The sequence below is a fragment of the Ruditapes philippinarum genome, unplaced genomic scaffold (assembly GCF_026571515.1).
Source record: "Ruditapes philippinarum isolate M1 unplaced genomic scaffold, ASM2657151v2 ctg2682_1_1_1_1, whole genome shotgun sequence".
Taxonomy (NCBI): Eukaryota; Metazoa; Mollusca; class Bivalvia; order Venerida; family Veneridae; genus Ruditapes; species Ruditapes philippinarum.
The window spans coordinates 93,972-106,652 of NW_026862038.1; the positions used below are offsets into that span (position 1 = coordinate 93,972).

At 32.0% G+C, this 12,681-nt stretch overlaps 1 protein-coding gene across 1 annotated transcript; it reads right to left on the minus strand.

The window, feature by feature from the left end:
- Nucleotides 1-4,026: 4,026 nt before the first annotated feature.
- Nucleotides 4,027-8,425, minus strand: LOC132717742 (uncharacterized). Its single transcript, XM_060701296.1, has 4 exons — nucleotides 8,213-8,425; nucleotides 7,672-7,787; nucleotides 6,318-6,475; nucleotides 4,027-6,043 (listed from the first exon to the last, which is right to left on the minus strand). The coding sequence occupies exons 1-4, from the start codon at nucleotides 8,423-8,425 to the stop codon at nucleotides 4,203-4,205; spliced, it is 2,328 nt and encodes a 775-aa protein (XP_060557279.1). The 3' UTR covers nucleotides 4,027-4,202.
- Nucleotides 8,426-12,681: the final 4,256 nt, after the last annotated feature.

Below are 12,681 nucleotides of genomic sequence, written 5' to 3' on the forward strand. Positions count from 1 at the left end.
ATAAATAATTTGAATATTTAGAAATAATTTTAAAAATTATGAGATTATTTTCTACCGAGACGATATTTTAATATTATATTTTGTTTTTCGTTATTTTGTATACTTTCGATAATTTTTTGATAAACTATATCGAACGTAGGCACTAAAAGTTAAAAATAAAACAGAATGAGAAAAATAACGTTAGATTTTCTTTGTAACGGTCGATATTTACATTTGAATTTTGACATTACGTCATGTGACTTTCATCATCATGTGACGTCTTTGAAGGCAGTGATTACAATTCAGCCAAGGGAGGTAATCACTGTGAGGAGTTTGGTTTAATGCTGGACTGGTTTAATGTAGGACTGGTTTAATGCTGGACTGGTTTAATGCAGGACTGGTTTAATGCTGGACTGGTTTAATGCAGGACTGCAAACTCCTCACACTGATTACCTCCCTTGGCAGAATTGTAATCACTGCCTTCACAGACGTCACATGATGATGAAAGTCACATGACGTAACGTCGAAATTCAAATGTAAATATCGACCGTTACATAGAAAATCTAACGTCATTTTTCTCTTTCTGTTTTATTTTCAACTTTTTTTTACCTACGTCTGTTATATTTTATCAAAATATTATCAAAAGTATACAAAATAATGAAAAATAAATTAAAAAGCTAAAAAATATAAATATCCAAATTTGGATATTTCAATGTTTGTGATGGCAGAGATCTCTGTACTAATAAGGGGAGATCACTGCGTAGGAGATTGGCAGGACTGGTTTAATGCTGGACTGGTTTAATGCTGGACTGGTTTAATGCAGGACTGGTTTAATGCTGGACTGGTTTAATGCAGGACTGGTTTAATGCTGGACTGGTTTAATGCTGGAGAATGTAACCGAAAGTTTTTATAGCTAAGATTAAATGCAAATAATTGGATAAATTCATGATTGTGATACAAGATTGTTGATTTTTGTACGCTGTCAAATATAATTGAATATTAGTTTAGAGAAACACTTTGTTTACTATGTCATGATTAGTGAAAGTCTTTATTGAATCCACATGAACCAAAAGTTTACTTCTTTATCATCATATGCAAAATAGTGTGTGACCCTGACACATGCAAGTGTAGTGTTACAAAAAAATAGACTTGCTTTTATTGAAACTTTAATGCAACTGATTAGTTAATAAACACTTTACTGTAGTGCAGTGGAACATGTTTACATGTTAACTTGACTGATTCCTGTTTAAAACACTAGGAAACAATGGGGTATAATTTAATGTTAACTTGACTGATTTATAAGTAAACATTATAGTGTAGTGTCATCTTAAGTTGTTTATAAACTGCACTGTGGGATGTTACCTAAGTTTTACTGATGATGTAACACTTAATTGTAGTATTACATAATGTTAAAAAATATGAAACATTAAAATGTATAATTAGTTTAAGTTAACTTGGCTGATTTTATCTTTTGACTTGTAATGTAACCTAAATTTGACTTATACACTATATGAACTAATTCCTGGTTAAACATTTTAGTGTAGTTGACTGATTCCTTTTAAAACCTTTAAGTTTTATGTAACATAAAGTAAACTTGACTAATCCTTTGTAAAAAGCTATAGTGTAGTTTAACCTGAAGTAAACTTGACTGATTCCTTGTAAAACACTATAGATTAGTGTAACTTAACATAATTTTGACTGATTTTTTTTAAAACACTGAAGTGTAGTGCAATTTTAAAGCTGTATGCCTCCAGATTCATGCTAATTTTCATGAAAATGTTGAAAATATATTAAAAAAGTAAAATATTGTGGTGTGAACAATAAAAGGTAATCAACACATTGCAAAAAATATTTTCAATCTATGTAATTGCCAACTTATGGTCAAAATATGTGGAAAAAAGTCCTTGCTGCATTAGTTATGAATAAGAAATATATGAAAATACTGCGGAATTGGTCATTCATTGCATGTAGCATGTACATTTTTACTTTAATTGTTGAATACTTTTAATGTTCTTGAAATCTAAGTACATTTTTGTAATATATCTTGGTACATTTTTCATACGGTTTATTTTCTTGATATTTCTTTTGCTTATCTTGAGGCATGTAGCTTTAAGTAAACCTGACTAATTCCTTGTATAATGCCATAGTGTACTTTAACCATAAGTAAACTTTATCCATTTCCTGTATACACTATAGTTTAGTGTAACTTAAAGTAAACTTGACTGGTTCCTTGTATAACACTTTAGTTTAACATTTTTTTATTTTGACTGATTCTCATAAGATATAGGGGTGTCATCATAATTTGATGAATAATAAGATTACATAACATTATGACAAGCCAAATTTTTACCCAAAAATTAATAGTTATGCACTTTGACCACATGTTGAGTAATAAAATATTAGTGGTAATTGTCGTGAAAAAATTAGTGTTCTCTAACCTGAAGTTGACTTGAATAGACTTTATAGGTGAAGTCAGGTAATTGATTTAGTGTACTATAACCTGAAGATCCCTAACTGAAGTTATATTAAATGTTAGAAACCCAAACTTAATGTTTAAATGACTGGAAAATATGGTGTAGTATAACCTCTTATTTGTGATATATATAATTTGTATTTAAGATGAAAAGTTGTTGAAGTTATGCTGTGATTGTTTCTTACAGATTAGAATAAACAATTCAACTGTATATATACATTGTTTCTTTATTTGTCATTATATAGCACATTTAAAACAACTGTACATGTTATATATATTATTTTACCAGTAATCCATGCATTATAAAGGTATTAATGGTACTGGATCATGAAAAGCAATTTTAGATAAAGTACTAATGAAAAGCGACTCTACTTTTCCGAAAGGGTAATTATTATTTATTTTTGAGTTCTCACTCAAAGAAACATTCCTTAAGAAAAGCATGGGACAAAATGAAGTTTTTTCTAAATGCTTTTTAATTCTATATGCTGAGCCCCACCCCTCTCAGTAACAGTGTCCATTTTCTCTAAACGCACATTATGTTATACATACATGCATCATGAAGTTACTACTGTAGATAATTTGAAAACAAAAACAAGTGATGTATGAGGAATATACACTAGAAATTTTTTTTTTATGAAACACCAAAAGTGACATATTTTTCATGACATCAATTTCTTTGTAGATACTTTTGGAAGTTTTTTTCTGTCTGAATTAAGTTGTTGACGTGTATGGATTTTGTTGATCTTCAGTGGCATATGTAACAGGAAATTTAGTATAAAGGTTTAACAATGTTAATCTGTTTTTTAAAAAAGGAGAGGGAAAAAACTACATGTAATTATGATCTCATCCATTGGGTTAACATAAGGTTGATTTACGTCATGACTATCATTTAAAGGAGAATATGGTTTTAAAAAGGAAGTACAAATGTACATATAAATGTGGTAATATATCACATTAAGAATAAGATACCTCGTGTAATTACACCAGGAAGACATGATTTGACGTGGCTGATGAGTCTCTGACTTAATTATGTTTAAAGGAACATGATGTATAAGATTTTTTTTCTACTTTAGAAAGTGAAAATATGCGTTTAATATTGTTCAAATAATGGATTTAAAGCATATAAGATGCTTATCACCGGAGGAAGAAGCGCTGAATATGAAATTATGTATAATAAAGGCAGCAACACAAACAGTGGTATTTTGGTGACTTCCATATCAAATAAGTCATTTTCTAACTGTTATTATTGCCAAAAAGCAAACATTGTTTTTTGTTTTATGGTCAAGGAGTTTTTGTAAGAAAAGGAAGAAAAAATACAGTAAGTTTTGAAATGTAAGGGGTTTTTCGTTTAAAGGCTTTCAATATCAGAGGTATGAAATTTTTAAAAATTCCTGTATAATAAATTTAGGTAGATAATTAGAATATAGAACCGTGTAATCACAATGATACATCCTTTTTTATCGACTGACAATAATAGCGTGCCGACTTGTACATTCTAAAGGAACTGAATGTCGATATTTTAGAAAAATCGTTTAATTTACACTAAAAAAAACACCACGACTTCGATGCCCCAACCCGTCTCCTAAGTTCTTTATAATGCACGAGTTTGTAGTATTTTACGAATAATAATCCATATGTTTATATCTATCATTGATCCAATCATTCTACATATATGTACAGTGTATATAGCTTTTAAATACTTATTTAGTTGTGCATGTATTCATGGTTATCAAATATACTGTACTAGTTTTTACAGGTGTGTTCCAGGTAGAAACTTTGCACTAATACTGTCCTCACTTTTTTCTTTCTCATTTTCTGTATTTTCTGTAACATCATTAGCTTCTCTTTTAAACACAAAGTTATCATATGTGTCAAACACATCAAAACTGTTCTCACTTTTCTGTCCATCATTTGCCGCAGCAATAACATCAAAACTATCCTCACTTTTCTGTTCATCACTTGGCGCAGCAACATCAAAATTATCCTCACCTTCCTGTTCATCAGTTCCCGTAGCAACAATCTCGCTACGAAAATTTTCGTTTTCTATAGAATTGAAACTTCTGTCCTCGAAGTCATCATCATCATTTGCATAATCCCCAGAATCTTGATCTTTTTCATACATGTCGTTGATTTGTTCGGATGCATGCACTCCCTCTGTACTAGAATGACTTGCATAAGTCATATCCAAGTAATCAGATACGGTGCTGGCTTGTCTCTCAGTACCCGTTGGTTTTGGAGATTCTTTACCTGTATTACCGATAGCATATTGTTCAAAACGTACAAACGTGCTGTTATACTCCGGCGACGCGGGATCGTTTGTTGTTATAGTTACAGTGTATATATTGTCACGGCGATTATTAGTAGAACTGTTTCGAGATTTTTTATTTTCATCATCGCTAAAGTTTGCATTTACTATTCCATCCATCCGGTATTTTTTCGACCTTGACCTTGTTATTTTCTTACCGTTTTCTGCTCTACATTTAGTCAATATTGTAAGAATCAAACGTATCCCAGTAAGTATGGCTAATGCAATGACAGCATAGTGAATTGGGAAAACGTTTTCTATAGCTGCGATGTAATGGATCTGCTTTCCTCCTTGGATGACTTTACCATGCTGGTGTTCATGACCTTCATGTGTATGGCCGTCATGAGTGTGCTCGTCATGGTCTTGATCATAGTCGTTATTCGCCTGGTCATAGTCATTATGCATATGATCATGGTCATCAGATCCATGACTGTGATCATCAAATCCGTGGTCATGATCTCCATGAAAATGACCATCATCAAAATCTAAACTTGTGTCTTTATATTCATTAGTTATTTCCTCACTATATTGACTGTCACCATTTTCCAAGTTGCTTGCATTCTTGGCATTTTCTTCTTCGATTATTTTGAATAGATCTTTATACCCCTCAGATGGATCTCCGTATTCTTCCAAATCAGTTCCGTTTTCTAGTTTGGCCAATTGCCAATAACCTTTGTTCACCTTACTTTCAATAAATCTAACTGCAGCGTCTACAAATAACATGTTGTTATCTTGTCCAGCCTTTTTAATAATGTCGTACTCTACAATAGTCCATGGGGAACATTTCTCTACGGTAACGTTGCAATACAGATAAGGGGAGTCGCAATCTGGATTTTCACGAGAACAAAACGGACGGTCTGCGAATTCGATATTTTCGGCAAAAATTTCACTACTTCCGTCCATCGCCATTAAATTTCCAAGCCCCATCGGTGAAAATCTATGGTGTCTCATTTGCCCGTAGTATTCATCCCAGTCCGTCTCTGGATCGATTCCGTGCATTCTTTGAATAGCCCGGAAGTCTTCCCAGATAAGACTGACAAATGAATGGTACGGGAAAAATACCGGGTCGTCTGCAGCAGTCTCTATAACTTTCATTTCCCCGCCAACAAAATGGTGCACTCGATTGTGAATTTCCTCGAATACGTTCTCCACATTTTTACCACGTAGAGGAAAACTTATGTTGCCGATATGATCATGCTCTAGTAGATATGTTATATTCTTGTCCGCCAAGGGTCCATATTTTGCTCCGACAGTTCTGTACAGTTCGCCATTTTGAACGGCCCAGTCTAAAATGGCATAGCAATGTGGTTAAAATTCACTTGAACAAACTTGAATGGTACCGAGTTTTTTTTTATCAAAATGTAGAATTTAAAATGTGTAAATTATGTTTCTTTTCCTATATCTTTACTTATGGCATTGTCAACAAACAAGATAGCAATTTAATTAAGTGCCCAAAGACAATACTTTCGTTTTATGTAATTTACCATTAACGTTCATTGCAGATAAATTAAAGACAAACGCAATAGTCTGTAAACGAATATTTCATATTTTCACAATTACCTTTAAAGACTCCTTTCAATACATATCCATCACCGTTACCCATGAAATCCTCGCTCCACAAGCTCGACTCCCGCGGTGTCTCCAGCACTGCGTCCAGTGTTGTGTCCCAGTATGCCATTGTCATGTTAGGATACCACTCACGTAAAGCATTTTCCATCCTGAAACATACAGTCATGCAATAAGACATTGGTACTTGCTTTTAGTTTACATAATTATATTGAAAAAAAAAATTATAACGCAGTTTTTCTTATTCTATACTCAAGTGTTCGTTCGTTCCTTATTATAACGTTCAATAATAAACAGACAAAATCTGTTTTTATCGAGCTTGATGTGACACTCTGGTACAAATTGCAATGTGGTATAGGCACGAATGCAAGATGTTGACTGGAGAGGTTTGCAAAATTCGACAAAAGATTATAATTTTTCCAAAGGAATGTTGACATTTTACTGGACTTCCAGAGAGTACTACTGGTGTAATTTCACCTAAACTTTATTGGAATGATCAGTGCCAAGATAAGTTGTGCATATCTTCAGCAATTTCCAGTTTCTTTCCTTATTTTTGGCCCTTTAATTATTTTTATTTTTTAAAGTTTTGTCCGGACTACTTCTCTTATCCTAGTAAGGCAAATTGACTGAATTGATCAATGTGCGTGTTTAATAGGCTTTCCGAATAAATGATTTAAGACTGAGATTTGGCGTTTGAATAAAAAGGCCGGTTAAAGATTTTGTGTCCACTGTAACACAGAAGCTGCAACATGCTACAAAGTAGCCGCGACGTATAGGGAGAAAACATCCCAATCAATTTTGATGTCCGTTTTTGAAATGCAGATGTCCGTTTTACGAAAGGTTGATGTTCAGCTAATGCACACCACATTCAATAACCTTTACCTGCCCTTCCCCACATCATGTCTTCATACAAAAAAATAAAGAAAAATGCGAAGTATATTTTGCAAACCACAATTTTGATTATGCTTTAAATAACATAGTATAAATGGAAAACATACTGTATTTTATCACATTAACCTTAGGCAAGTTGTTAAATATTTAAAATACACCAAGCTCTTGTTTCACTAATTCTCAGGTTCGATAAAGATATTACCATCTAATCAATCTTAGGGTACATTTTAACCAGAAGGCATATTGTTAATTTTCAATTCGGGAAATGTTCCAGTTTTCGTGTTGAACTCCATAAAAGTACTCTAAAAGTTATCAATGATTAAGTTTAACCATAGAAAAAAATGTTTTGCCATCAACTTGGCCTTTACTTTGGACAATAACAAGTTATTTCAAAAAAGATTATTAGACATAAACAACACTTGTCAGATGGTTGGAACTCATTAAAAAGTCTGCTTACAGTAAAGTATAAACTCTGTGCCAGCCAAGAAATCCCGTTCCTCGGTGTGCACTGTTTCGAGTTGATCTCCTGGCGTGTAGAGACACAAATAAATCGTACTTATTCGGTATGACAGACTGAAACAAAATGTCAAAAGTAAAGTTTTCGTGATTTTTACATCTTCCTTTAGATTTTTTAACATTTGTTTTAATGTAATAACACTAAAAACAAAGAAAATGCATCACACAAGTACACGCAAATTACAACGAAACAAAAACTGTTCTAATATAATAAGTAAAGTTATTCCGCTCTAAGTCTTTAAGAGTTTCATTAAAGGTACTTTGTCGACCCCTTGTGCATGTTAGTTTTTTTTCCTGGCCATAAAATGTACCGCTACCTGGGTTATTCATGTGAAAAGGTGCCAGGCGTGTGTCGCAAGATTGACAGCTATATGTGTGGAAAAAATGCATCTCAAAAGTAATTTACATTGCATGCAATATTTGTTAACATTTTTAATGAAGATTGCAGACACGGTTAGCAATATGTCGGCATTGTGTCTTACCCTGTCATTTTTCATCTTCACAAATGCATCATTAAACTGTGTTCTCTCCTCTTCAGTTAGCATACGATATTCCTTCCTCACCCTCGGTTCTGAAGGCAGGTAGAAAAGAGAGTTCAACCATTCCTGATCACTCTCACGTAAAGGGAAATCTTCACCAACCTCTTTTGTTTCTATGGCAACGAACAGTAAACATAGCAACAATGGAATGCTCATAGAAACACCCTGAAATATCATTACAAATGTATATATTAAACTAATAATAAACAAAACTGGTAAAGTGTCATTGACATGCTACGCCGATTCACGGATTTATATTACATAAAATATAAATCCGTGGCCGATTTAAGGCTACAAATTTTATTACAACTTTGATAAACACATAAAATAAAATTTCAAAATCAGCCTTCATCTAATTAGACATATTTATCGACATTTATTATATACTTATATATGAAATATTGAGAAAAGTTGATGAAATGAAATGCGCATTTCTAAAATTTCGTATTTTCACCTTAAAAAGATTATTGTTCACTGCAGTGAAACGTATTTTCGTATTTTCACTGTTGTCGTGCCAGACATTTTTCTTCTAAATTCAACCAATACCGCCATTCATGAAATATTTTTTTTCATACCACTCGATGAAAATAAATCTTGGATTTAGAGGAAAAAACTTAAATATCATCTATATATTTAGTAACCTTTTCGATCAACTTCAGGTATTAGCACCCTAATGCATTACCTCCGCGTTGAAGAGTATTCAAATAGGCTAGAACTACTGTTAACTACATTGAAAATGAGGGCCATGGGTTCAATCCCCAGAAGGGTCAACTTTTTTTTTCTTTCTTTTTTTCTTTTAACATTATTTATGTATCTCTCATGTCCCATTTGGAAAGAAAGAAGTGTTTAATTTTGATTTTTTTAATTTATATAGGTATTTATTGGCTAAATTATGCTAAATCTAGTAATAAATATGGTACCTGATATTTTCAAAGTGTAAAATAATCAAAACTAGACGGTAAAAGTATTTCATATTTCACAAGATCAACCAATATACTTTTTTAAAAATTTAGGGAAACTTTGAAAACAGGCACTCATTTGGGTAAATTTTAAGAATTTTTTAAATTAGGCTCCTTAAGTAGAAAAATGGTCAGACACGTGGTAAAAATGGGTGGGGTAGGGTAACATTTTTATACAGATTTCATAAATTTAAAGTAGAAACCATAATTTTGCTTATGTGGATTGTTAGCTGAATGGTACTATTTGTTTCTTACCAAAAATTAATGGGAAAACATTTTTCATTAGAAAGTTATTGCAGATTATTTAAAGGTTCCTCATTTCTAAAAAAAGGGCCCTCATAACATCCAAGCTTGAGTTAAGAAAAGTGGCCATAACTTGATTTCCGTACGGTAAACTTTGTTTAAATTTTGCAAACAGGTGTACTTTAAGGTATACTTCTGACCTATGATGTCAATTTTTTAGTTCCTTATAGTGCCCATTAGGGTCCTAATACCTTAAAGGGCGCGTTTGAAGCACGACGACAACTTAAATTTACTTTTTTTTCGGAATCATTCTAAAACTGTTTCTTATTCACCTTGTATAAATTTGATTCACATAAAAGTCATTTCAGGAATTCAATGATATATTTCTAATTGCGCTGAAAAAGGCTCTAGTCCATAGATACTTTATGTCAAAGTACAAGGTTGTAGTATATAGAATACAAAACGTCTGACAGGACAAAAACAAATGTCCCCATCTTTGGATCGGTGCGGGGAGGGAATACTTGGCACCACGGAAATAGAATAATCAAGCTAGTTACATCATTTGACAGGTCTTAATAAGACGTCTTCTCCCTATATAAGTATTCTTAGTTGGTCAATGTCCTTTTAATTGTGTTTTCCTTTTAATACAGCCACAGTATATAAATCTTTTTATACTGCGATATTTCCTTAGAAACGGATGTAGCATTTCGCACATAAATCACGTCCCATTTTACACTATTTTTACACTATTTGATATATGTATGAAAAAAATGTGATTATAAATTAATAATAAATAAACACTTTACTAACTTTATTCATCATCATGTATCTTGTAAGCTTTAATTGAGTTCCTCTCCTTATAGTATAAGAACGCAAAACGTTTTTTTTCTCTTTCTTTTCTCTTCTTTAAACGCATATAATACTCACAAATTGGTTTATAGAAAACATGTGCTTATTCCAATGATCACACATTTCCTTAAACAATAACATTTATTTTATAAACACCACAAATCCAAAATTCCAATGTTTAAAGGTTTTTTCTTTCTAATAATTCAATTCAAGTCAATTTCATACATATCTAGTAAACTTGATAACAGAATCTGATAATTAATTCACCTTTTTTGTTTTCTTTCCTATAAAGTAAAAATAAAATTCTTGATTTATTTGGTTGATTTACAAATTATTGATTATAACCAATAAAGATTTGACTGGTTGAATTTTGTTACCGATTTCCTGTTGTGAAATTATCAAATACACAAACCAACGAACCACCCCCGGGGGTTTAAAACTAAAGCTGTCAGTGACTGTAACCTAAAATACCGTACTTTCACCATCTCGATTTTAAATTATTTATATATTTTTATTTTTCATCTGTTTTGATTTAAAAGAATAACCAACATAATACTTATGAAGAAAAAAAATATTAAGAATTTGGAAGAGAAAATGTACATGTACATGCATTAAGAATTTGTAAACTTAGAAAACAACCGTTAGCATTTTAAAAAATACTTAATTTATATCAAGTCAGTAATTTAAACATTATTTTACCATAAATATGGAGAATAAATGGCGGAGTTATGTTAATATTTTTTTTTTAAGTAAACGACAATCATATTCAAGTATTCTGACCCAGTTTAAAATGATATATAACGCCATTAACGTTGATGAATGGATTCGCCTCGTTTTGAATTAAACATTGACCTGTTGAATTTCTTAAATAGACTTGTCCAGCTGTCATTTTTGAAACTGTCCATTATAAATTTATGGATATCAAGATGAAAATTTGAAGTTATTCAGCCAGCAGTTTAGTATAAGTCTCATCAGGCTACACATATGTACAAGCTACCCAGGCCCTTTACTGGTGGCAAAATGTAACCACTGGTGTTTCAAGCAGGGTTAATTAATAAATACATGTAATTAAAGTATCAATATGCAAGAGCGGCATTCCAGTAAGACATTGGTTGACGATGGAATCTAAGCAAGTTATGTTGGGAACTGTTTTACAAAATGAAATAAAAAATTTTCGACAAAATGACAGAATTGAATTGACATTTTTGTCGTGTAGTAATAGCAATCAAATACAGCTGATTACTTAAAATGACTCTAGAATAAGTTTTATAGTTCTGTATAGAATATTTATATCTATTTTGTGATGTTGCAGGTGTTATAACCACAAGTAAGAAAAGCAGTTCGTCTGCAATGTAGAATCAGATTCACCAATGAGGCCAACCTGATTTACATGCATAAACAAGTGTAACCTGCAACATGAACATTCACCAAAGAAACAAATTTGAAGATCACGTTGTTATGCACAAAGGGGAGAGGAGGTTCACGCATAGACCTGTAGTTTTCTCCCCTCTGTTCATAGCCGCGTAGTCTTTAAATTGTTTTATTCTGCAAATGCTCATGTTGCAGGAATGTATCGCATAATTCGCGACAATGGCGCCAAGAAACATGTACCGTTAACTATAAAATAACTAATAACTAAGCATTCGTTATTTAGAAAACAAAAGAAAATATTTGATCATGAAGTAATTTTTTTAACTCTTTACAAATACACATTTATTCCCTTTCAGTGTGTATGTAAAATTAAGAGACCACGCGTGAAACTTAATTACTATTTTGTTTTCGTGGGACTTTCTATCCAAAAATTGCTTGTTTTAATACTAGATATATATACATTTGCACAGAACTTTTTTACCCTACAGATCTTTCAGCAAGATTTTATATGGACTTCTACGATAAAAGATGTCAACATCATGCTTGGTTTTATTCATTTTGGTACAAAATTATATCGTCTCGTGTGAATTACTAAAGTTGCATTTGCAATTTTCACACAACTTAAACAATGTTCTCCAAAACCATAAAACGTAGGACAAGGCACTTGGTATTTATATAAAAGAAAGTTATGATAGGCTAGGTCTAGAGTTGGAATTCAGGAAACGTGTCTCACCTAAATTTATAAAACGAGGCTCAGGAGTCGCCATTCCTCGTTTGTATCACTATACAAAGTCATGCGATAATATATTTTATAATATACATTAATAAGTTTTCCTATGTAAGTGACCCTAAGTATTTTCGGATTCTTACTACCTCGCTGTATTTATAGGCTTTTAAAATTAAAGCATTCAGACAGTCTGAGGAAGTCATGACATTAACTTACTATAACTTATAATAATGGTAATTCTACTTTTTAACATATATTGTATG

What these genes read in the sequence shown, in the direction of transcription:
- LOC132717742 (XM_060701296.1), bottom strand. Translation starts at nt 8,425, where the DNA reads ATGAGCATTCCATTGTTGCTATGTTTACTGTTCGTTGCCATAGAAACA. An exon ending in TGAAGATGAAAAATGACAGG is followed by an intron (nt 7,788 to 8,212) that starts GTAAGACACAAT and finishes ATTTTGTTTCAG; the next exon opens with TCTGTCATACCGAATAAGTA. An exon ending in CACAGAGTTTATACTTTACT is followed by an intron (nt 6,476 to 7,671) that starts GTAAGCAGACTT and finishes TGTATGTTTCAG; the next exon opens with GATGGAAAATGCTTTACGTG.